Here is a 26,036-nt window from a genome sequence, read left to right on the forward strand (position 1 = left end):
AGCAATGTGACAAAAGCTATGTCTTCTTGGCAGCAGTCAAACATAAACTGGCCAAAGGTAGATCAGAAAAGTTTGGCTTTAAACCACGGTTTTGGTTCAGTTCAGCTTGTTCCTCATGTTCCTAATAGATCAAGTCCTGTCCAACAACTGATGCTGAACTACATGGGTTCCTAACCCACCCACAGCGTTCAGTGGAGACTGAACAGAAATAAAATGCCATCTTATCCTCAGGAGTTTTCACATGTTTACCTATTATCTCACACAATGCAGTGTTGACATCTTGTCATTTCTTGGTGAGTGGAAACACGCCATCGTTCGCCACATGTTCTCTGCTGGTAAGAAGGTTTTCATTTCAGCCTTGTATGAATGGGCTCCGTTCATTCAGATGCTGAACAATATCTGACACGTATGACAGCCTTGCACACCAGCCATCACTTGCAAACAGCTTTGTATAATAGGACTCCATCCACAAAACACACATTACCCAAGAGTTGACTGTGTCCACTAATATTCGAGTACTTGTCAAATTAAGTGCAAATTTCTCACTAATCCCTACCAAAACAACACTTTGCAAGTCTGTGGACATGTCATCAACATGTCATCAATACGCCTGGAAATCATGTAATCTGAGGGGGATTCTGGCTATTTCTTACCACTTCAGGGCCGAGTATCTCATCTGGCTTTGCAGGCAAGTTGCATTGAAGACTGTACCACAGTGTGGGAATTTTAAATGAAAGTTCAGTTTTGGGGGTCTTTCATTCACCTTTATGCCGTTTCTCTGTGTGTTCACACAGACTAATAAAATAGTTTGCTTTCTTGTTTTGAAGTGATGGGTATTTTGTTTGGCAATGGTTTTTAAGCTAGTTTGGGACCTTTTGGCTAGTTTGGGACCTCCTAAAGAAAGATGGCTTTTGTTGTATTGCCTCGAGTTCAAGGTCATTGCTTTCTATTTATCACCACTCATACTATGGCTTCGTCTTGAAACAGAAGTGTGGAGTCAGCTTTTTTTCTTCTGAAAAACTACTCCATCACCATCACCTTTCGTATGAGTCACTTATTGTTGTTACTTAAAATGGGGAAATTGACTACCTGCTGACACTGACTGCTGACACCCAGTGGTCTACAAGTGTACTGTATTATTCTACCACACTAGAATCCAGATTACAGCATTGACCCTCGACGTTGACATTTTAAGAGCAATTATGTGAAAAGTAGGTTATTTCCTGCAGCAGAAACAGGAAGTCATGACTCTACCACAGTGTGGGAATTTAAAGTTTTAAATACAAGTTCAGTTTTGGGGGTCTTTCATTCACCTTTATGGCATTTCTCCGTTTGTTCATGCAGACTAATAAAACATTATGTTTCCTTGTTTTGAAGTGTACCGTTCTCTCACGGCACACTAGTGTGTCGCGTGTGTCATTTTCAGTAGACATAATGAAAAAAATTCAATTGTTATACTGTATATACAGGTACAGTAATAATGAAAAGCTTTGGTAAGGCGCCCTTGAGCAAGGCACCGCCCCCCCCCACAAGCTGCTAATTGGGGCGCACTCCGAGGTCGCGACCTGTCCCTCCACCTCTCTTGTACTGATTGTCATTAACTGCATGCCTACAGGCCCCTAGTGTGTGTTGTGTTCAGGGGCCTGTATACGATGTTTGTGTGTACTCTGACTAACACATATATACAGTATATGCATGTACAAAAAAAACTGGAGTGGAAAACATAATTTCCCCATTGTGTGGATGAGTAAAGTGGATTTAATCTTTTAATCTTTAATCTTTAAATATCACATTTATCTAGATCATACTCAACCTTTGACGTAGGATCTAAAAAAAAGGACTTTAGGGTTTGAAGACATTTCATCTGTCCTCCATGCAGCTTTGTCATTTCTAAACGACTGAAGGAGTTTCAGGTGTATTACATTTGCAGAAAATAGGCCATAATAATAATAATAATAATAATAATAATAATAACAACAACAACAACAACAACAACAACAACAACAACAACAACAACAACAATAATAATAATAATAATAATAATATAATAATAATAAACCTTTATTGTCCCACAGTGGGGAAATTTGTGATTTCATGTGGTTTCTGGAACTACTTTAATAACAAATTTCATCGTAAAAAGCAAAAGTCTTGTTTCAAAATAACCCAATTTTCAGACAGAATGGGTTGATAATATAGTATATAAAGCATGAAATACAAATTACAGTTAAGTTAGTCAGAGAAAAAATTATAGTATTACAGTCAATATACAGATAAACAGGCAAAAATAAATAGAATTGATTTGGCCATTATAAAACAGAACTGAGAACAGCTTGTGTCATGTATGGGAAGGAACAGATACCAGTGTGGCAGCTTTAAATCTCCATGCATACATGGACTTAGCACATTTTTAAGCAAGTGAATCTATGAACCATTTCTGTGGACTGGAGTTTGTTCCGGTGAACCTGTGTTCACTGTCAAGTCTCCACTTCCTGTTTCTGGCTCGTCTTCTCCTGAGTGTCTCCCCCTTTGTGCGTCTGGCTCAAAACCTGGATTGTGCTGCCCACATCTGTGTCGTTTCTGGACTTCTTCAAAGATTTGAATAACCTATAAATCCCACAGAAGAAAAAAACACTTTGATGTAAGCAAGCACTGATCTGAAGCTCTTTATTCAGAGTGAATGGGAATGAGATTATGTTTCACCTTAGATTTAGGAAAGAGACCAACTCTAAAGAAACCAATTTGCCCCTTTTCGATTTTAGTGCAGTCAACCACAGTTGATGCAATGTTTTCAGGGGAGGCTCCATCACATAAGACTCCATCCACCTGATCAAACAGAATACAACTGTAGTCTTCTGTGAACAATACAAACAATGGTTCTTTTTATGTTTAATAAAACGGAAATGTTGTCCTCACATTGTTGCCCAGCTTGGCATAAACTTGGTTGTGGTGAGTTGTGTCTGCCTCTCCTGTAGGGTTGGCTGAGGTCACGGCAATAGGCCCCACCTTTAGATAACATATTGGTGTAGTTTATATTATTGATAATTAATTTCCATCACTTTTAGTAATTCATTAGGATAACCCTTACCAGATTAATGAGGTGTGTGGCTACTGAACAGTCTGGGTTTCTGATGGCAATGCTTTGTGGTGTCCCAATGTATTTGGCAGCATCCCCTAAACCGAGGATTTCCATCCAAGGGCCTGTAGGACACAAGAAAACCTTATCAATCTCATTACAGCCCCGTCATATAACCACAACGCAGCCGTACAAACACTCATGATATTACAAATATTCGTCCACAAAGACACACATACCTCTGGGTATAACCATGCTAATGGAGGAGGGCCATGCGGCTGCCATGAAGTCGAGGAGCAGTGGGCTTAACAGGTGTTGCACCGGCTCCAGCTGCTTGATGGAGGAGATCCACAGAGACATGGGTCGGTCCTGGGCCTGCTTCTTCACCCTGGTGTGAAATATAATAGTTATATAATAGTAGTAATTAAATGAATGAATGCCGGTTATAACATATTTGTGAAAATTTAAGCTCACTTGTAAGCTTTGACAACAGCATTGGGCCTGTTACACGGCGCCACCAGTACATAGACTGTGTCAGTGGGCATTCCACATATGCCACCGTTTTTCATGATATCTGCAGATGGAATAGGAAGGAAAAAATAGGTCAATGATGCACTAAATGTATATTAAAAAAAAGAAAATCAGTGTTGGTTTCTTAAAGAGATTCTCACCTGCAATTTGCTGGAGAGATGTGGCCTTACGAGCTGGAAGGTGTGGACAGATATCTATGTCTCCCCTGACTCCCTTTAGCTTAATTAAACTTCTTCCTAAAGGAATCTGTGGGGACTGGAAGGTGTTGTTGAAAACGTTAGCCAGGAAACAATAAAAACTGATGAGGCCAAATATGATGGTGACTCCTATGTCATAGCCATAAGGCAGTGCACCAACTGCATCCAGCAGGAAGCTAATTAGGATGAGTTGAAAGGTGAGGGCATAAGCAAACCAGGCAAGATTAAGAAATAGTGCAGCAGCAGTCACTAAAGCATTAAACAGCATGAAGCTAATGATCCCAATGGCCACATTAAAGCTTCTGGCTTCGTAGTACAGCCCGCTGTATCGCACCAGCCCCCATACTGTCCACATCACCCCATACAGAATAAAAACTGTGCTTTCAAAGGTTTTACCTCGAGAAAAAGCCACTGAACCACAAAGAAACTGCAGTCCTCCAGCTACTACCACCCAGGGCAGAACTAGAACCAACAGGGGATTTCTATCCCCAACTGTAATCGAGATGGCAAAAGCAGCAAGCATATTGCAGGCATGGCCTAACAACTCTGCATCTGCATACTTAGAGTAGCCCAGATGAGGAGCATGGAGCTCTTTGTCATGGACTCTAAGAGTAAATGAACGCATTCTGGTCACCAAAGCCTTGAAATATCTCCTCCCCATAGGGATTGCTGTTGTGGAGACCATGTTAAACATGATAATTAAAAGCATAGATGCAGAGCTTGCAAATATAGCTCCCTGTACACCCTGTGTTCCTCCTTGGAAAAAGCCTTGAGGCTGGGATGCAATGGCAATACAATAGGCTGTAAAAAATAATTGATAGAGTCCCTCCAGTAAGCTCTTTTGACAACTGAATAGAGCCAGGATGGAGAAAAGCACGGCAAAGACAACAGAGAAGGGAACAGGGGTATAAGGCTGAACTGAGTAAAATGACAGGAGAGCGCTGTAACCTTCTGAAAACTTCAGCATAGCAGTAAAGCCATAAAAAGTGGCGGCAAGGGTGTCCATGGCTCGATAGAAGAGGACACACATGCCAATCTGGTAAACGCCAGCTGTCCATAGCCAGGAGACATGACCAACAGAGAGTTGGGGGACCACACCTAACAGAGGACAGACTAACACAAAGGCAGACAACAAGTTCATCACGAGACCCACTGCAACGAGATAGCAGTATCCCTGTTTCTGTTCTGTCCTGACCTTCCCTTTGTTCTTCATTCCTATTCCTGGAGGTTCCACCTGACCAGATGTGATGGTGGACAGCAGGCGTCCAAAACCGAAGTAAACACCCACCAGGCTGACCAGAAGGTAGTTTGCAGCTGTGGCAGAGCGACTGAAACCAGGGGCAGACAAACTAGCTATCTGATGAGCACATGCAAAGCTGATGCCAATGGATATGATAAATATGACTGCTTTCTTTGCAATGATGGCTGCACTGGCTATGATGAACAGAGCTAATGTGAATGCTGCCAGGCCTGGGATGAGAGAGGATTTCAGTTCTGTGGGCTTCAGGACCCCTTGCCCCACCAGGATGTACACCAGACCTGAACCACACCACAGGCCAGAGACAGTCAGACACAGGGAGGACAGCAGCTGGCCATGGGTCAGACTGCGACCGATGCCTAAGGAATAAAAAGTAAAAAAATATTTTTTTCATAAATTTATAAATCAGTCATTACATAAAACTTGTGATACATATTGATACAGCCCAACCTGCATAAGCTAAGAGGAAAGCAATTATGAGGAGCAGAATCCCCTGTGTGGTGTGAGGGATGAAGTCTTTTTCAGGTGTGCTGGCATAGTCGTTCACCAAAAGCAAGACAGATCCTAGAAGTCAGAGGAAAACAGCAACATTAATGGTTTAAAGGAGGACATCAATGGAAAAGCAGACACCTGCCTGGTTGATAAGTGAGGGGTTTCCATGGTTTACTTTCCTGACATCATCACAAATCACAAGTTTGGTATAAGTTAATTTTATTGTGATAAAGATAAATTCTTAGTTTCACTTTTTGATAATTTTCTGAAGAACATTGTTTTGTAATATTAGCTGTAAAGATTAATTTAATCTTTATGCAGCATGTATCCTCTATCTATCTATCTATCTATCTATCTATCTATCTATCTATCTATCTATCTATCTATCTATCTATCTATCTATCTATCTATCTATCTATCTATCTATCTATCTATCTATCTATCTATCTATCTATCTATCTATCTATCTATCTATCTATCTATCTATCTATCTATCTATCTATCTATCTATCTATCTATCTATCTATCTATCTATCTATCTATCATATTAAAACAGTCCTACTGTTCTCTTACCTCCAGAGATGCTCAGTATACCAACGGACATATGCAGTGAAGGAGGTTGTGCCATAGCAGGAATGCATCTCAGATGACGAGAGGCTCCCTTTATAAGGAGATGTGGAACGTCACTGTGAATGAGGTGAGCTGCTTCCCACCAGGAAAAGCCCAGGAAAGCTCGTCACAATAGACCAGAAGGAGAGGCTGTAACACGACTCCCCCTTTTGTGTGTCAAGTTTTTTAGTGCGTGCAAATTATCTTCTTCTTGTCCTTTCGGCTTTTCCCCTCAGAGGTCGCCACAGCGAATCAATTGCCTCCATCTAAACCTATGCCTGCTAATTATATGCTTCTAAATTACGTAACTATCATTATAGGTAACTGGTTATAAAGAGGTGTTATTTTGGTCCATTGTGATCAATACACCTGTAGGCTACTCCAAAGAGAGAACCAGTAATTTTAGGTAAATACTATGATAGATGATTGTACTCTGATATCCAATAAAATGACTTCTATAAGGCTTTTGACTTATTAAACATTTGTCACCAAAAACCAAGTATGGACCATTCAGTCCTACTGTATGTAAAAATATATTCTTCTGAAATTTTATTTTAGGTAATGTGATGGAGCACAATTGTGTTGTTTCTTTGTGCATGTTTTAATCAAAATTTAATCTGATTATCAATAACAATTGTTCTTTTATTAGCCTATTGTAACACAAAACCAATTTAACTTTCTTTTAACTGAAAAAATTGAATAATAAACACAAGCAATACATACAAAAATACAGAACTTGTGATTTATTTAGACTACATGATATTTTACTAGTCCCCTTAAATACGAACAAGACCGGTGCTGAAAACTTATTTTACTTAATTTTATTAACCAAGTTGGGCCGTAAATTAATTATTGAATCATTATCAAAATATTTTAAGAAAACAATTCTGTAAGTAAGGAGTGAGTATTCAGAGAAATTAAACTAGGAATTTAATTTGAATCATTTTTTAATGTTGTTTGCTAATAAGTCATTAACAGCAATGATAAAGCTTTTTTTTCTCATCATGCTCCTGGTTGCCTTACATGATCTCATGTTTTGGGACACCAAGTTGAAGGAGGAGCCAGAGACGAATAGAAAAAGGTTTTTTCCGTTACACCTCTGCCGACCAGCAAGACCAAACGTACTGTTAAACCAGAACATTCAGGTAAGTTACAGCAACACCTTCTTCATTACTGACGCCTTTTTAATCAGAATCAGATATCTTATTAATGTCTTATTCCTAAATTTCAAGGAAACTCCTTTTATTTATTTTGGAATTATATGATTTAAGGTAGTGTAGAACTGAAAAAGAGAATATTTGGCTACTTACATTTTAAACCTCTGATACAAATCTTTTGGGCATAAATATTAATTCAGAACAAGATCTATTGCAGCAGACTTCTTACACTTATCTATTCTTATTTCTGAATGTGTTTCCTGGCTACTGCAGGTATCCTGTCACCTGGCTCTATAAATATTTTATACAGTCATGTACAACAGGTGGCTCAGTAACATTGACTTGACAAATGTGGAATAAACACTGCAGATGACCTACGCCTTGTTTTTCCAATTGTCTTTGTTTTGTGTGCGTCACAGAAACCATGGTGAAGCGTGTAGCAGTGATTCTCTCAGGCTGTGGAGTTTATGATGGAACAGAGATCCATGAAGCCTCTGCTATTCTCGTCCACTTGAGTCGAGCTGGAGCAAAAGTAAGAGAAGTAAATGTACCTGTTATTGTATTTCAAACGTATTGATTCAGTCCTATCGGCTTTAAATATTAAAAAGGCCTGAGAACGTGCATTTACAGATGATGGTACAGCTGTAAAAATATTACATGGCTGTATTTTATCACAGGTGCAGATGTTTGCTCTTAATGCAGATCAGATGCATGTGGTAAATCACTGTGAGGGGAAGCCAACAGAAGGGAATAGGAACATCCTGCAGGAAAGTGCCCGCATCGCCAGAGGAGATGTGACTGACTTGGCCAAGTTAGAAGTCAGCGAATTTGATGCTGTCATCATGCCAGGTTAGAGAAGAGTCTCAGAATTACGCTTTCACTTGTCTTTTATTTTTCAAACACAACATTAGGGTTTATGTCTTTTGCGATATGAACTCTGTGTTTTGATTCAGGAGGTTTTGGTGTGGCAAAGAACCTGAGTAACTGGGTAGTGAAGAACAAAGACTTCACCATTGAGCCACAGGTAGAGAAGCTCATTACAGCTTTCCACAAAGCTGGGAAGCCACTGGGCATGTGCTGCATCGCCCCCATCCTCGCTGCCAAAGTCTTTCCTGGCTGTGAACTCACTGTTGGATCAGATAACGCGTGTGAAAGGTGTGCAAACAATATATCATCACAAGATGTTGAAACGCCTTACCAGACGATGAAGTGTTCTTAATTCACAGCTCTCGCATTTTGTGTCCTTTCATCCTGTGTCCTTTAGGTGGCCATATGCTCAGACTGTTGGTGTTTTGAAGGAGATGGGCTGCAAACATGTCAACACAGATGTGGATGTAGCACATGTCGATGTGAAAAATAAACTGGTCTCCAATTGTGCATTCATGTGCAATGCTCCCATTCATGAAGTCTTTGATGGAATAGGAGTCATGGTTAAAGAGACACTAAAGCTGGCTTAAGAAGTCTCTTATTCTGCATTGGTGTTTGTATTTACTTACTCAACTAGTGTGTAATTCCAACATTTCTCTTCTTTTTCTGATATATAATTGTATATTAATGATGTGCGAATTTGTCTGATGTTTGATGAGATTTTCAGTAAAATCACTCAAAATTACAATCAACATCATCTTCTTTATTAAAATCAAACAATAAAAATTAGCAGGAAAATCAGCAGAAAATACTTTTTAATTTTATTTTCATACATCACCAATATTTGATTTCTGAATATACAATAAATTGTGTGTCACTTTCCTAGTGTGGATATTTCATATGCAAGAAGACTATGTCTGTCTGTCTGTCTGTCTGTCTGTCTGTCTGTCTGTCTGTCAGTCCTTGACACAACACATGTAACTCCTTATGAACATCCAAACAGGATTTTATTATTCAGTCTACAGGTAATACACGTTTATACTGTTTAGTACACACTATATATAGGATATATTTTTGACAAGTGATATTATTCATAAAAACTGAGTGGGTATTTAGTCATAGAATGAAATGTCAAAGTGAAGACTACATTAAGCTGTAAAGAATCAATAAAGCTTTCATGGGGTTTTGTGGCAGAAGTGATTGAACCAATCGGTTCCACAGGCCAGGCTGGTCGCATTAAATTTTCTGGGTCGATCGGGATCCTGTTGGCAATGAAAGAGTAGTGAGGATTAATGAAACTGCCAACTGCATAGAAGCAACTAAACACATGTGTATCTACTGTATGTCTCACCTGTATGGGATATGCACAGGTGGGAACATAACGTATCACAAACCCACAGCGCCTCTTCTGAGATGTGTTGGCCTCACTGGCATGGATGAGGAGTCCGTCATGAATCTGCCAATGAAACGTATTGTCCAAATTAATTCTTTGTGAAAGTGTTTCCTAAAACATGGATGTGACTATCATGTCTGATAAAAGCAACGTGAGCTTACAGACATCTGGCCAGCTAACAGAGGGCAAAGCACAGCTTCATCAGCCTGCACCAGCTCCTCTGGAATCTCCTGGTTGACTGATAGCATGTTTCCAGGTTGGAGGGCACAGCGATGGGGCAACATGCCAGCGCAGTGACTCCCTACAGAACAGAAGAATCCTTCTTATGGTGTTTGTTGGGAGTAAAGAACGGGTTCACATGTAAAAATCTCTGCATTTATTAAGCGATGGTTCAAACAAAACTGACTAAAAGCACAAAATTCCTTGAGAAGCAGGACTAGCTGAGGCACCTGGGATGACCTGAAGGGCACCGTTCTCTTTCAGCGAGTCATCTAAAGCCAGCCACACAGACAAAACAGGGCCTCCAGCAATACCCCAGTACCTGAGAACAACATTTCTCATTTAGACAAAACCCAAGCAAAGCAGAAGTACAACAAGATCATTTTTTAGCTACCTCATGTCCTGATGCCAGGCTACGTATGGAAGTCCAGTCTCTCCAGTATTCCCATTGGGTTTGAGTGTTGGGTATTTACAGATAAAGCGGGAGTCCAGCAAGATGACATCAGGACCAAGGATGGTTTTGACCACTTGTAAGATTTGAGGATGTGTGGTCAGGTCCTTCACCCACGAATAGAGAAGGTGAACATTATGGAGGCTGTACTGCGTGTAGTCTTTACCTGGAAACACACATATAGTCCAGACATTCACTGACAAATGAGAAAAGGCATTTTGTCCTGTTTTATTTCTTAGGAAATGAAAAGTAAGATAGATTAACAAACAAACAAACAAACAACTGCTGGTAAATAGATTTTTTCATCCTCTTTCTTCTTCTCACCAAATTCCCTCTCCAGCTCAGAAAAGGCTTCCTGGGCCTCCTTCAGCTCAGTTTCATTCAGTACAGGCAGCGCTGAGAGGAAACCCTGCTGGTTGTAGATCTCCTGCAGTTTAGCCATGGATGAAGTTGTCACTATCAGACTGCTGGCTGTGGATGCCTCAGGCTTTCTACTTCCAGATATAATGTGGTAAACACAGGAGACTGAAGTAAAAAGAATGGAGTGAGAGAGAGAGATGGTTTAATGTGTTCTGTCTGGTTTCTTTATTCAGGCATTATAACAATACCTTGTCTACATGTCTACATCTATCATTTAGCTGCGTAACTCTTAGCATCACCTTATTCCACCTGCTCTTTAAAATCAATATATCACTGCAGATAAACCTCAAGGCTCGCATAAACAACAGTAGACTGTTGGTAGTCTTCATAACACGATGACGCTAGATCTGTTAAACATCTCTCATCACAGAAAAATAGTAAAGTAAAAATGGCAAATGAAAAGTGAAAAAAATGTTAAAGTTAAAGTATTTGGTTCACAGTTAAATTACATATATGAAATACATTTAATACATTTAACACATGTTGTGAAAACAGTATACATGACAGAACTTGGCCCTCATATTTGTACTTTTTAATGTAACACCTTATTTATAAAAGAAAAAGCATCGGTTTGAATTATAATCATCACAGTAAGTGTCACAATACCTGTGAGCTGATCGGCCTCTTTACTCTCTGTGAATCTCCAATCTAGTTACCGCTTCATGTCAACGGTTTATATATGCAGTACAGAGCCTCCCTCTGGAAATTCCTCTACCTTTTCTCTACATTGCAGTAATAATAAAGTATTGTTTGTAATTCTATAGACAAAAGAATTAAACGCGAAAGGAAAAACCCAGCAATAGGTATGTACTTATAGGAACTGCCTATGCATTTTGTGTGGTGGGGTAACATGAGACCATTTCCTCTTGGGTGCTGAAATTCATGTTTCATACCTGCAACTGAAAGATACTACTACTACTACTACTTCTATTATTATTATTATTATTATTATTATTATTATTATTATTATTATTATTATTATTATTATTATTATTATTATTATATTTATTTTGTCATTATTATTATTATGTACAAACACCAAAAGATTTGTCAAACACACATGCTTTTTCTTTTGTAAAAATGCTTTATTTTGGTAAATACAGAAGGAAAAAAATATTGTATAAAAACATTTCCAAAAACCCTGTTGACACATGACGCTGTTGTTTAACATTGCAATGTGTGTCCATTGGGTCAAACATTAACTCAATGAACAAAAATTAAGTCAGATAGAATACATTAAATAGATTTCTTACTTTCAACTCTACTTCACAAAAAACATTTTGTCCAGGAAAATAATTCACTGAGGAAACCCCCCAGGCCTAATGACGATGTCTGGTTGTGTGATTTTGTTTCGGTCAGCTCTATTTTCTACCTGTGATCATTGGACATATGCATGCATTCCCGCCAACTGTTGGGGAAATCCCACCCATATTTAACTTCCTTGGTGTTCCTTTGTGATGTCAGTGCACACACATTTGATCATGTTGTTTTACTTTTGAGAGGAAGGTCTTTTAGAAAAATAGTAAAGCACCAGACATAGAAAGATAATCAATAACTGCAGGTTGCCAACTGCTAGTATAAATTAATTTAATTACTGGTGTTCTTTAATAACACAAAAATAATTTTCAAATTATAGTCCTTTAACAAAATGTTGGAGAAAGAGATGTATGAGATATACTGTCTATTGTTCATATTTATTTACACAGATTCTGTATTATTTAGAAAATCCCAGTGGACGTAAAACATTACATAAAAATAAATTAAACATATTCATGATAGTTTCTGTTCTCTCTGAACCTCACGTTGGCTTCTTATCCCTGTTCGGGTCCTTGGGGCAGAGTGGGTGGTGCTGTTTCCTCTTCTCTCCACTTTCTGTCCTCCTGTCTCCCCCTAGCGGCTGCTGATCAACATTGCAGCGATGGACCAGGACAGGGTCCTTCTTCGGATGTGTTTTCTTCAACAACAGCCGCTGCAGCATCTGTTTGTCGGATCGCTCCCGCCGGAAATCGTCTTCGTAGACCTTGAGCTGTAGCAATGTCAGAACCGGACGAGACAAAATCGACAGATTCTGGTACCCAATGGCTGCTGAAGTAACTTTAACTGCTCTTATATCACTACAGGATGTACACAGCATTTTCAAATTACAATGTGCAGTAATTTAACCAACTAAAGGCACATTTTGTTGCAGCATGAATGTGCATGTGCAAGTTTTTGGTGAATTGTGTGCATGAGTGAATATAACAAAACACTACCTGCTCTTGCAGCAGTGCCACCTGTTGGCGCATCTCCTCCCTTTTCTTCTTCAGCTTCCGGTTCTCTTGCAGGGTGTGCTTGTGGTCATTGTGCTCTGTCTCATATTCTGCTTCATAAATCTGAGTCTGCTGACACAAAACATCAATATGGCAGTATTGCGATATGAAAGTGATAGCTTATGATCTGCAGATTTTTCTTATCATCTTATGAAGCCATAACAGAATATAAATTCACCACTTGGGGGTGCAGTTCACTATAGCTAAACCTGAATGGAAATCTTCCCCTGGCAACAGTGAGTTGACAACAGTTTTGCTCTCATCACATCAGAAATGGGAACATGTTTTGATGATGTGTTGATGGGAGCAGCCTACCTGACATCTCAGTGCCTCCAGCTGCTCTTTTAAATCCTGCACTTCATGCTGGGAGTCTCCCACCCCACCCATGTCAGTACTGCTGCGCTGGCTTCCCCCCTGTCGCCCTGTTTCTGGGCTTGAAGAAGCTGGGAGAGAAGATGCTGAGGGGCTGCATCCAGCCACATGAGAGAGGGACAGGTTGGGGTCTTCTGAAGGATTACTGATGAGGCACAAATCAGGGATACACATCTCAGCACCGAAGCTGCCCTTTTGTTAAGACACAAAATAAACCGATGAACAATCCTGAAGATCACAGTGTAGTGACAGAAATGAGCAAATGACCCGTGTTACTAGAGGTAACAGTTGTGAAACCTGTTCAGGAAGTGTGCAGTTCTGGACTGAGTGGCGCATGCGGCCTTCCAGTAGCTTGATGTATCCTTGCAGCTCTTGATGCTTCTTCAGCTCCAGCATCAGCGTCTGCTCGTAGTACTCTTTCGCTCGCTGCAACACCAAACATGGCAAATCTTACTCATGTGACCACTTCCCATGTTCACGTGTCATGTTCGGCTGTGTGCTGACCTGTTCATGCTCAACTTTGAGCAGCAGTCTGCTGTTGAGGAGTTTGAGAGCTGAGTTCTCCAGTTCCAAAGCCTCATTTCTGTGCTGTAGATTCAGTGTTGTGCTGTGGTAAATCTGATCCCATTCCTCATTCAGCTTCATCAGCTGTAAGACGTCATCATCATCATTATTGTCACCATCAGTGTATTTAGGTCAGACTTTTGACGGTATACTTTGTTGTTCTCTCTATACACAGTAAATGTTCCCTTTTCTACTTTCTTTCTTATTAATAATCATTCAGTTAAAGCTCAGAATTGTGAAAAATTACATTTGAATGATGAATCCTCATAGCATTAAATCAGTGTCCACACAACACCCACAGTTCTATGCTTTTTAGAGAGAACTAACTGCTATTGCTAACATCAGCAATACAAACACGGACCTGTTGAGAAATTGCAGTAGTATCTCTCACCTCTTTGTTAACTCGGCGGAGCTCAGTGTTCCTGTTCAGCAGCAACAATTTCTCCTGGTCGGTGGAGGTCACAGTCATACTCTCTGTGATCAGGGTGACCTGCTCCTCTGTGGACAGCAGCCTGCCACTTGTAAGACCCACATCCTCTGTCCTGTGCAATAAAAAAAGTAATGATGATGAACATTAACAAAAGATTTTCCATTAATAAGCACATAAACACAGAAAAACACAAAAGAGCCCAGAGAACTCTTTAACACCCACTCACATAGAGTGCACTTACAGAGAATGGAATCAGAGCTATTATGTACACCCACACACACGCACACACACACACACACACACACACACACACACACACACACACACACACACACACACACACACACACACACACACACACACACACACACACACACACACAAGGTGGTGTGTGTCTCTACATGTAAGGTCCAATTTAAACCTGTGTGTGGTATCAGAAATATCAGCATGTCAGCAACTTCCAGAGTAATTTGGGTGAAGATTCCAATTTTCTTTGTGTTGAACTGCTTGGAGAAATATTTACAGATTAATTAGTAAGACAGTAGCTCTCTTTACACCAGCTCTGTTGGGAGGTTTTGTCTCATGGAAAGGCTGTCAAGAAGGCAGCAGAGATGTAAAAAGCCTAGGGGAGTCTGGAAGAAGACACAACTCTACATGTAGCCCCTTGGGTTTCTGCACACAAACATCCTGGAGAACAGCTGTAACCTCAGAGAGCTAAGTACAGTAAAGAGTCACAGTCTGTGAACACCTCCCATCTCGCTTAAAGCTAAACACCCCCACAGAGACATGCTCCCATGCACACACATACACACACACACACACACACACACACACACACACACACACACACACACACACACACACACACACACACACACACACACACACACACACACACACACACACACACACACACAAACCAGAGTTACATATTATTACATCCTGCTTCAAAGCGGTGATGTATTGTCATCGTCAGTGTTTGTCTGTCCGTCCATCTGTTAGTCCACCAAATATCTTCGTAACCGTTGCAGATAGAAAGATGAAATAAAAAGCAGTTTACTCGGGCAGCAAAGGGATGAAAATGAGATGATGACATTGACCCTGAGAAAAGTAGGTCAAGGTCAATTTTTAACTTTTGTACAATCAGGAACCACATAAAATAGAAAGAGGAGGGTGTATAAGACCATAGATCAAAGCTACTGCTTTGATCTACCTATGCACTAGCTTTGATCTGTGGTCAACCTTTGACCTACTCTGAAAGGCCAAAGCTATGCACTAGTCAGGTACTACTTTCAGGGTACCCTGACCTCCCCTGATGTTGCAGTCTCTGACTGTCTTGGTAGACTTGCACCTTGAGGTCAAAGCACTACAGTTGGAAAGATGCAGGTCTATTTGAAAACCAGATGACTATATCACGGTTGATTTGTGAGGCTTTTGACAAGATGTGATGTCCTATGAAATTTATAGGGTTGGATTAAGCATTTCACACAAATAATCTCTTGTGAGATTGAAAATATTCAAGTACAGACTTCTGTCAAGATATTGCATTTTTGGAATTCTGTTTTTTCAATTGCCAGAAAGAGAATAAAATATTCAGATTGACACTTCTCATGTTTGCCTGTGTTTATTGCAAGACTGTACCCACTGCTTAGTGCCACATGAGGAAGCATGGGTCAACAGCTACACTGGCTCAAAAAGAGTAGTGGTTTCACAGAGAATTACATCTGTAGAGGTTCAGTGTTGTTTGTTCTGGGTCCTTGCCAACCTTACAGTGGAAAAATCACCAAATACACTTCCAAATTTTAAAAAGTTTTATGGACAAAATGTAAATTATTAATAAGCTGACTACTAAAGCTTCTAGTAGATGTCTGTTGCTAACTTTTGGTAAGAACAAGGCTGTCATTTTCCCTGCTTTTCATGAGTTATGCAAGCATAAGATAAACTAAACAACTGTTGACCATTAGTGCATTTGCCAAAATGTTTAAATAGTTCTTTGACTGTGTTACTCTATTATGAAGTCATGCAAAGACATTTATGGTATTTCTTGAAAAAGTGGCGTTTTTTTAAATATTAGCCTGTCTTCACATTTTAATAATGTACACTCTTTGGAATTAAAAATGCACTAAAAAAGATAGTGTGATCATAGCACAACGGTATGAGCTAAGGAAATGTACTGTTTGAGGGAAACTCACATGACTTTGTCTCAGCAGATTATTTGAGGGAAGCAATGTTTCTACATCTAAATGTCTAAATGTACACTCTGAAATCTATCATTCAGCTTCATTCTCTTTTTTCTTGCCTCTATTGAATGAATCTTCCCTTTGGAGCCAGCAGCTCTGCTGTTTCAGGAAGTGAAACTGAGCCTAATTTAAGTAGCCAGCCTGAGCACAAAAGCTAATGCACCCATGTCCAATGTGTTGTTTTGCCAAGTCAGTGCTGTTTGCTCAGCCAGCCTGTTAGTACTGCACCGCTCAATGTCTCACACATCCAGAGTCTTTTTTCTTTCAGCTTCACTAACAACTAACACAAACTGTGTGACTCACTTTCACAAACTTTGTAATTGTATACCATCTTGGAAGGACACCAAAATGTCACTGCATCCCGCAACGGTACACTAAATCACTGTCATGGTATATGATAACGAGCCAGATAATATCTTTCCTTCACTCTGCATTTGTGTCCAACTGATCCATGGCCATAATAAGGTCACCTCATGGCGGAGAGATACTTGTACTGCACATTACTGGAGTCATTGCATTTACCAAGTTTCTCCATGGATCAAGACTCTTGAGGTTCATTTATATACAACGACTTAAAGACAAGACGACTCAGATACAAAAACATCATTCTGTCAGCCCTACTTTCATTCTGACTTTATTTAGGTCACATCCTGTGACTTCATTGCTGTTGAATTAATATAATATAATATAATATAATATAATATAATATAATATAATATAATATAATATAATATAATATAATATAATATAATACAATATAACATAATATAATATACAGTTCTCCAGCTTCCTCCCACCTCCAAAAGCATGCGCTTCAGGTTGATTGGCCGGTCCCAAATTGACCGTAGGAGTGAGTTTGTGTGTGAGTGATTGTTTGTCTCTATGTGGCTCTGCGGTACACTGGCGTCGTGCCCGGAGTGTCCCCCGCCTCATGCCCTGAGACTGCCGGGATAGGCACCGGCTCCCCCACGACCTGCGTAAGCGGATTAAGCGGGTTAAGAAAATGACTGACTGACTGACCCTGAGATACAAGTTTAATCCATTCTGTGACTGAGCTCTTAAGTCAGACATTTCCCCTTTTAAAATAACTAAAATCATTTTAATCTGTTCCAGCCTTGTAAAAAATGTCTAAACCCCTCTAAATTATGCGAAATATATAATTTTTATCAACCAGCATACTGCATAGTTTTCCTTTGCAAAAGTAATTATACATTAGTTAAAGTATGAAAAGAAACGCAGTAGTCATAACAACACATGAACTACATTTTTACTCCATGAAAGAGAATGAGATCCGGTCTCAGCTGAAGTTGTATCCATCCACCAACTAGTAGATGGATACTCGTATGTCTTGTTCTCCTACAGCTTCCCACCTACAAAAACATGCAGCTGAGGTGACCTGATCTGTCCGAAATTGTCTGTGGGTGTGATTGTCATTGGTTGTCTATATTTGTAAACGTTGGTTGTTCTGAAGTAAGGGTTGTATTTCCTATCCCAACTGACGATGGATGAGAGGCAGGGTACACCCGAGATGAGGCGCCATGCCAGGTGAACCGTACCTCGGAAAAAGTGGCTGAAACAAGATGATTACGATCTGGTTTTCAAGGGGATGAATGAATAAAATAAAACAATGTTATAGGTTTACGTATTTGTACTCACATCACTTGAGTCTGATGACGTGGATTCATTAGCTGTGACTAACATTCTCTGATCTTACAGGAAACTACAGTCACTCTTTATTCCTCCACTTACTAAATGGAAAATCCTCCTTTGACTCATCTCAGCATCTCAGAAATTGTGACATGACTTTGTATTTATCTCTACTGTGGGATTAAAATATTAATGAAATAATAATGAATCCTTTCAATTAGTTAGACACACTTTAGTAGCTTGGCACATGCATATGGTTATATATACGTATTTCTATATTACCTGCCTTTCTCATTAAAAAACATACACAATTACAGAAATCACTCCACAATACATACTGTACATAGCACAGTTCTTCAGCTGCTTTGTGGTCCTGTTGGTTCTGAGGGAGGCTGTCATTGCTCTTTGGTGAAGGGTCTTTCTGTGTTTCTGCTGTGGCGGAAGATGATGACAAAGACAACATCGCTCCTTCCATGGCTGCCTAAATCTTCAGGAAATGTAGAACTTTAAATCCCTGCTTTACTGACAAGTTCAAGTTCCTATTTGTAAGGTCTCAGCATGTCAAAGAGAGTAAATGATCTAGTTAGAATTGATGCATCGCAAAAGAGGAAGTAGCTGAGACCCACAGCCACATGATGCACATTTGTATGAATATAGGAAATGACACAACCAGCTTGTTCGGCTGGGTCAGTCCCTAAAGGGAACTGTCTCACCGAGTTCATCTCCCAGTCGATCATAAAGCACCCAGCATGTTTACTCAGTTGAAGTGTTGTTCTGCTTTAACATTACCTGGGAAACTCCACTGTGTCTGTGTTAATGTGTTTTTGTGTGTGTGTGTCTGTGTTTGTGCTAATGTCTGCATTGACAGACTGTCACCTGTTAACCAAGCGGATGTCTTGTGATTTTTAAATCATCAATTCACAAAAAAGCTGATAGCAGTTGAACTGAATTTATATTGTCATGACCCAGCTCGTGAGCCATGACAAAAAGTGGAGATAAAAATTAATATTTATTTTACAAAAATAACAGCAAAGCAAACATCTATAAATTATGAGGTGTGTAAATCAGTATTATCAGTGTGTCTGCAGATGGATGAATGGAAGATGGTGGGTGAAGGGTTATATGAAAGAAACTAACAAACAGGCCGAAGCCAACCAAACACAAACATGGTGCTGTCGTCAGGATCAGGTGAGAAGAGCAGAGCAGAGAACCACACCAGCGAAGGTCTGAGACAGCTGATCTTAAATACTCTCACTGGGAGACTGGCCAGGTGCTCCCAGTTAGAGGGCTCCGGCTACTTGCTGGTTACCTGCAGAACATAATCGCACACACACACACACACACACACACACACACACACACACACACACACACACACACACACACACACACACACACACACACACACACACACACACACACACACACACACACACAGCAGCAGGCCCTGATATGCAAGAGGCCGTCACAATATGCATAATTTCTGCAAGGTTGTATATAGCCGGTTATGTAATTGATAATAATGATGATCCATAAATTTATTCATGACAAATAATAATAGGGTTTGGATGATTGCATTCCCTAGTCTGCTCATTACCGGGACTGAGGGGAAGTGGGCTGTGGCAGGTTAATGAGGAAATCACATGTTCTTCCAAGGGACAATACAATGAATTAAAATATTTTTGTTAATTATGTTCCTCTTAGTTTGGTTAAAATGTCCTTTATTAACACTGAAAATATTAATTTGCCAACCTCACTATAAGTTTCCCAAGTTAAGTTATCCAATTTCACTGCACAGGAAGGTGAGAAATATTTACTGCAAGAAGTGAAGCTGCAGGTCGGTAGCAGTTATAAATATTGTTTTCATTCCCTTAGCTTATGTTGACAGCTCAAAGGTAAAAAATGTCATGCACTTTCATCAGTGAATCTTGTCAGCATCATTAGAGTTTCTCCTTTTCAATGGATATCTACAGGAAATATCCGTTATCTCCAATTCCATTTATATAGCCCAATCTCACAAATCACTTGCCTATCCATACTTATCCTGTCATATTTCACCATGCTTATATTTTATGATCAGAAAATAAATAGATGGCTGATGCTCAAAAATAGAGCTCATTATTTGCATGCAGTCAGTTATTTTCAGGGCTTATCCACATTGGATCAGAACTAGTCAAAGAGGTGAAATCTCACTCACATTAGCTTCTTTTCACTGGCTCTCTATAAAATCCAGTGTCATTTAAAACCCCTGTCTTTACATAGATAACCATTAATGGTCTGGCACCAACATAGTCCATACACATACACCAACAGCTCATTGTACTCTATTACCAAGGACAATCAATTACTGGATGTCCCTAGAGTCTCTAAAGTAGAACAGGACACCAAGCCTTCACTCATCAGATTCCTCTCCCGTGAAACCAGCCAGTCCTGGTCCTGGAGTGCCAAGTCAGTCCAAATCCATTTTTGGTTAGTTAAAACCATAGCGTTGTGAGAGGAAATGTCTTCCGTGTTCATTCTCTATGGGATGTGGAGATCTCCACCAAATGTCATAGTGATTTGGGTTCAATTTGATGTAACTGAACAAACAAAAAAGCAAACGACGGAACAAACAATAATGATTGTCAAACTAACCGTCTACCTAATTGTGGTTCTTTAATCAGTGCTTTAGTCATAAATAAATTGTTACCATGAATCACTGATGTTGGTTCCCCATTTCAGACAACAGTGAATCACAGTGACATCTTTCACATCGGTGGATAACAGGCTTGACTTTATTTTGTCTGTTTTGGGCCAAGTCATTGTTGTCGTTTTTAACATGTGATGGTCCTCTTTATGATAAAAGCAGAAGAAATTTGCCAGTTCTGTTCAAGAGCTTTGACTTGGCTCAGTGATTTCAACCTATGTCCCTGCCATGTATCATGGACGCCAGTCAGAGTAGTGCTGTGCTAAGCAGAGGCTTTGCTGGGAGGCTCAACCAGGAGTACCGATTTAGTTCTTTTACTCACTAAAGCCTCTGTCAAAGCCAAGGACAAATGGGGTGCTGCTCCATAGGGAGATTGATTTTTAGTCTAACAGGAGTCCATGGAGAAGAATTGGGAGTTCCCCACAGAGTGTGGACAAATTAGAGGTGGAATTCTCCCAGGTTACTGCAGCTCCTACTTGACTGATTTGAATATTCATCAGCCACCGAAAAAAAACCCAACAAAAAAAAAGGGAAGTTGGAAATCAGTGCAAAATTTATATTGGACAAAATTAGGCTGTTAAGCACTTTTTCTTTCTGTAGATTTACTTTAACATTTTTCTCACCTGTTATGTCTCCAGAAACAATCTGTCGAACAGATTTTCAGTTTCAGTTCCAGTGACAGACCCTTTTCTGTGTGTCTCAACTAGTAGAACAGGGAAAAAATGAGAACTGGTTTGTGTGTGTGTGTGTGTGTGTGTGTGTGTGTGTGTGTGTGTGTGTGTGTGTGTGTGTGTGTGTGTGTGTGTGTGTGTGTGTGTGTGTGTGTGTGTGTGTGTGTGTGTGTGTGGTTGTAAACTTAGGCTCTGGGGACTTTCTTTAAAAACTTTACTCATTTGCTCATCATCTTCTGGTGTAGTGGAAATGCTCACAGGCCATATACTATACATGCAACCTTGAAAATATGCAAAAATACAGTTGAAATACTTCGTTATGCTGTCGTACTCTTAAGGGACCTTAAATGTAGAAAATCCTAGATCAAATGGGAGTAAACTTTTACTAATGTGCACAGAGCTCTGTCAAAATGATTATGGGTGAAAACATGTTATTTGCATGAATTGTGCAACACAGGAAGCAATGACAGTGACTGAGAGAGAGAGAGAGAGAGAGAGAGAGAGAGAGAGAGAGAGAGAGAGAGAGAGAGAGAACATAAAATAACTGCAACCTTCAAAAGAGAATATTCATATGGAAAATAATCTAATGGCCATTTTATATTCAGAGGCTGTCAATAATATAGAGGGCTCTTTAATTAAATATATAATGATATTTTAAACCGTCCCCTCTTGGAAATATCAGCATGTAAAGAAGCTAATTTTAAAAATAAAAGCATGAGGCAATCTCAAGCTGTTTCCAATGAAATACCCCTGAGTAAGATCAGGGTATCTTGGCTGCATGCAATATTTCATGAGAAATTATCTGCACTGGTTTGCATGAAACACCAGGGAAAAAAATAAGAAAAAAGTCATGGAATCTCTTAGCTGGGGAGTGTCTTAGGATGTTAAAGTAGTTCTACCATAGAAGCAGGAGACGAGCTGGTCAGGACGGGGGCCTCATGTGATAAACAAAAAAGGCCTCGCTTCTTCACAGAACCTGAGAATATATGAGAGTCTCCATCGCCCAGGTGACAGTGTCACACATATGTCACAAAATTATATGCACAACCTTCTACCATTGGACACACCAAAAACTTTATGGGTCCAGTTTCCATTCTCAGGGTAATAAAACCCCTGAGCTTCCATGATGTTCCTACACCCGTGTGGATCCACTGTCTTCAGCACAGCATCACTGGCAGCTTCTTCTGGTTCCAGCAATCTACAGCACAAAAATACATGGCGAACTCCACCCTGGTTTGTTCCAAACACGATTGGTGTCTCATTCAGCCACAGTGCATTTCCACCACAACCAGCTGATGTTTGCCCACCACAGAACAAAACAACATTGCATCAGAAACAGAAACTCAGGGATTCACGTCAGAACAGAGACCAGAAAGACCTCCTGACCTGCAACCTCGTACTAGTGAGAGACTTAAGTCTGGGCGGAGAGAATTGTTTGACCTAACACTGTGAGCTGACTGCGTGCATTTATTGTAGTTACTGACACCCTCCCTGACATTTCCTCTTTAATTCTCTCTGGAGGGATTTCTATGATTATATTCCTGTCTCCTCTCATTGCTACTGGAAAAAGCCTTTATTTTCCAGACTGGAAGGCATTCTGAGCTCAGAAAAGTTTAATGTGACAGTATTAATATGGCCAGTTAATCAGAAATGCTCACTATTCTCTATTAAGTAGCTTCTAACGCTCCCATTAAAATTAATGTGACCCTACTTTGCACTTCCACAATGTGTGATCTCATTAGGAACTCTGAACATGGTTCCTCTCTTTCTGGTCATGACTGAACATTTAAATCATGGTTCACTGTCTTGATTGTTGGGGAATAAACTTAATGTGGCTCAGCCAGGTGTATTTTTATTGTTTAATTTAGATCTCTATTTAACTGGTAAAAAACATTCTTCATTTTTTATTTCATGCCTTTCACCATTTTATTGGTTCTTTCTTCCTCCAGTAATTTCTCCAGGACTACAGAGCAACATTGGCCAAACACTGAACCCGACCTGGCCCTCCCTTGGGGGAGTTACAACCCATTTTTCGTTAGATAGAAATCAAAACAGGTTACAGAAGACAGAGTCGTGTTGTGTTTCACTGTTGCATGCACCGCAAACTGCAATCAAATTAAGAGCACTGCTGGGAAACGCTGCTTGGATCTTTGTCATTGAAATACAAATGCAGATGTACAGAGCTCTGAGTATCAAACTTGTGAAGGGAGAGAAAGTCCTTCCTCTCTTTTTAGTCCTATCAACATCTGTCAACACAAGTGTGTATAATAAATACTCTACAGGCAAGTGCATGTATGAGTGCAAGGGTAAAAGGGGTTTGCAGAAGGCTGCATTTGAAAGATTTCATTTTCCACATCTCCCTGCACCCAAATAGGAGTGTCAGTTTAGAGCCGCAGAGCCGAATTGAACGGTTGTATAGTAGATGCAAAGCATCGGCGTACCTGAAGACATGTCAGAGCAGAGAATCAAACAAACTAGACTCTCTGGAGCAGCATTTCAGCCCAGAAGGGTACATTTCACCGCACTTTTCACTGACTTTTTCTGACTTATTAATTCTCTCCTACTATAGCATGTTGCTCTGAAGGATAAACATGTGGCTTTATCAACACATTTCTATATAATTTTGGATCTTTAGCACTGGGCACATGGAAGAGACCTGTCATCTGACACTTTCAGTTTAAACACTCACTGATTATCAGCCATGAAAAAGTCATTTGGCAACATTGATCACTGGACCGTGATGCGACCTTATGAAGTATTGATCCTAACATGCAGACCTGACAATAATAACTCATAACTCTATTCTGCTGCTTGTGCAGACCGTATCTGTCCAGCAGCAGTTCAACATTCTTAAATGACATGCCATAATTCCTGGCCACCCCCTGACTGCTTTACAGTGGTATATGAATGAATGCAGGGAGAGCACACTGGACGAGGCAACAGAAATTTACATTGCAAGCAGTGTGTCGCCATTATTGGGGCAAGAGAGTTCTGAGTCAAGGGAAATATGTATTGTTTGTTGTGCACTGCATTGGGGAATGCTGTAGTTTTGTAATTGTGTTCTTGGTTTAAGGAATCTGAACTGAGGACTGTGAAAATGAGACGGGCTGGCAGTGGAGTGGCTCTGGGGCCGGCAGTGGATTGGCTCTGGGGTTCCAGGCTCTGAATCAGCCTGACAAAATCAATGGGATCAATTAACATTGGATCAATTGAAAGTAAACACTATATCAAATCCATGTGTAATCCACTATGTACTATCCAGCCTGTGTGTGTGTGTGTGTGTGTGTGTGTGTGTGTGTGTGTGTGTGTGTGTGTGTGTGTGTGTGTGTGTGTGTGTGTGTGTGTGTGTGTGTGTGTGTGTTCGTGTGAAACACCAATGTCTCTGGGCAAAATGTAAAAATAATTCAAAGCTGTAAGATGTTAGTATTTGCATTTTGAGTTGTTCATCCCAGTCAGATCTCAGTGTTGAATAAAGTCAACTGGACTTACTAGATTTAGTCGACCGCTCCCACCGCTCCCACTAAGTTAAATATCTGGAACTCCCCACTGTCCGTTCTGTTGACTTTATTCAACACAGAGATCTACTAGAACCTGGATGACTGCCAATCTTCACAGACATTTTGCACCAGACATACTTGTTGGCATAGAAAAAATAATGACCAATATAAGGCAAGCAAGATAAACATTCCAAAGTACAATTAGGAAATACTCCTTAAATTAGCTCTTGTTTAAGAATTTTAATCCAGTTATTAATAAATTTAAAAATAATTATTGAAATCTAAATTTAGAAGTTTTGAACCAAGATTCAAACGTAACCATTACGCCCCCTAACAAATGTAGTCAAGGGGCGTCACCGAAGTCCCGGCTCTGACTGAGCTGCTCTCAGACGGTAGAGCAGACTGTAGGAGCACCGGTGATTACGTAGAGATACATAAGGAACTTTCAACAATTCTATTAAGTTTGACTGACTGACTGATCTCAGTATTTACTAACTATTTGGCGTCGGAAATAACCAACTTTAAACTTCTTTGGTCTAAAAAATACCATTGTGCTGTCATCTGGAATCTAGTGACGGTCCATTCTATTAGTCTGTGGAAACACACGGAGAAATTTGGCATAAAGGTGAATGAAAGACCCTCAAAGCTGAACTTCCAGCCTTTTCTGAAATTTCAAGAGCAGAGTCACTGCGTTTCTGTTGTGTTGCCTAGATTTGCAAATGTAGTTGATAGCTCTTGGGGTGCGGCGGAGAGCTATCAGGCTTTCTGTCTGCAGCAACGTGCTGTGAGATTCACGGCGGTGGGACACCGACGTTAAAGTCAGTTCTAGGAGTAAAACAGCGTCACATTTTCCTGTAAATTAGCAGCCTGACATTAAAAACTAGCCAAAAATTGTTTAGGACACACAGGAGCAAATAGCTGCACCTCACCTCCGACTGGACTACCGATCAATC

The 26,036-nt window shown here is 40.1% G+C and overlaps 4 protein-coding genes across 7 annotated transcripts; 1 reads left to right on the forward strand and 3 right to left on the reverse strand.

Annotated features, from left to right (window-relative positions):
- Positions 1–2,421: 2,421 nt before the first annotated feature.
- On the reverse strand, positions 2,422–6,179 carry si:ch211-153b23.4 (uncharacterized protein LOC335392 homolog). The gene is made up of 9 exons (XM_068326488.1): positions 6,125–6,179; positions 5,510–5,623; positions 3,745–5,418; positions 3,548–3,647; positions 3,313–3,461; positions 3,086–3,198; positions 2,914–3,003; positions 2,701–2,823; positions 2,422–2,604 (listed from the first exon to the last, which is right to left on the reverse strand). Exons 1-9 carry the CDS (start codon positions 6,177–6,179, stop codon positions 2,422–2,424), a joined length of 2,601 nt encoding a protein of 866 aa, XP_068182589.1.
- Positions 6,180–7,741: 1,562 nt separating this feature from the next.
- si:ch211-153b23.5 (uncharacterized protein LOC321177 homolog) lies at positions 7,742–8,774 on the forward strand. The gene is made up of 4 exons (XM_068326214.1): positions 7,742–7,849; positions 7,995–8,166; positions 8,271–8,472; positions 8,582–8,774. Exons 1-4 carry the CDS (start codon positions 7,742–7,744, stop codon positions 8,772–8,774), a joined length of 675 nt encoding a protein of 224 aa, XP_068182315.1.
- Positions 8,775–9,063: 289 nt separating this feature from the next.
- Positions 9,064–11,523, reverse strand: zgc:174917 (uncharacterized protein LOC565650 homolog). Of its 2 annotated transcripts, XM_068326302.1 has the most exons (7): positions 11,274–11,523; positions 10,572–10,772; positions 10,191–10,413; positions 10,027–10,118; positions 9,739–9,878; positions 9,536–9,640; positions 9,064–9,446 (listed from the first exon to the last, which is right to left on the reverse strand). In XM_068326302.1, the coding sequence occupies exons 2-7, from the start codon at positions 10,687–10,689 to the stop codon at positions 9,360–9,362; spliced, it is 765 nt and encodes a 254-aa protein (XP_068182403.1). In that variant the 5' UTR covers positions 10,690–10,772; positions 11,274–11,523; the 3' UTR covers positions 9,064–9,359. The 2 variants fall into 2 exon arrangements, with proteins under 2 accessions (XP_068182403.1, XP_068182404.1); XM_068326303.1 differs by lacking the exon at positions 11,274–11,523 and having other exon boundaries at positions 10,572–10,835.
- Positions 11,524–11,739: 216 nt separating this feature from the next.
- Positions 11,740–18,818, reverse strand: si:ch211-153b23.7 (TNFAIP3-interacting protein 1). Of its 3 annotated transcripts, none has more exons than XM_068326512.1 (7): positions 18,568–18,818; positions 14,304–14,454; positions 13,853–13,996; positions 13,646–13,774; positions 13,292–13,540; positions 12,920–13,045; positions 11,740–12,693 (listed from the first exon to the last, which is right to left on the reverse strand). In XM_068326512.1, the coding sequence occupies exons 1-7, from the start codon at positions 18,702–18,704 to the stop codon at positions 12,466–12,468; spliced, it is 1,164 nt and encodes a 387-aa protein (XP_068182613.1). In that variant the 5' UTR covers positions 18,705–18,818; the 3' UTR covers positions 11,740–12,465. The 3 variants fall into 3 exon arrangements, with proteins under 3 accessions (XP_068182613.1, XP_068182614.1, XP_068182615.1); XM_068326513.1 differs by lacking the exon at positions 18,568–18,818 and adding an exon at positions 17,380–18,349; XM_068326514.1 differs by having other exon boundaries at positions 12,554–12,781.
- Positions 18,819–26,036: the final 7,218 nt, after the last annotated feature.

Source organism: Antennarius striatus, chromosome 10 (genome assembly GCF_040054535.1).
Source record: "Antennarius striatus isolate MH-2024 chromosome 10, ASM4005453v1, whole genome shotgun sequence".
Lineage (NCBI taxonomy): Eukaryota > Metazoa > Chordata > Actinopteri > Lophiiformes > Antennariidae > Antennarius > Antennarius striatus.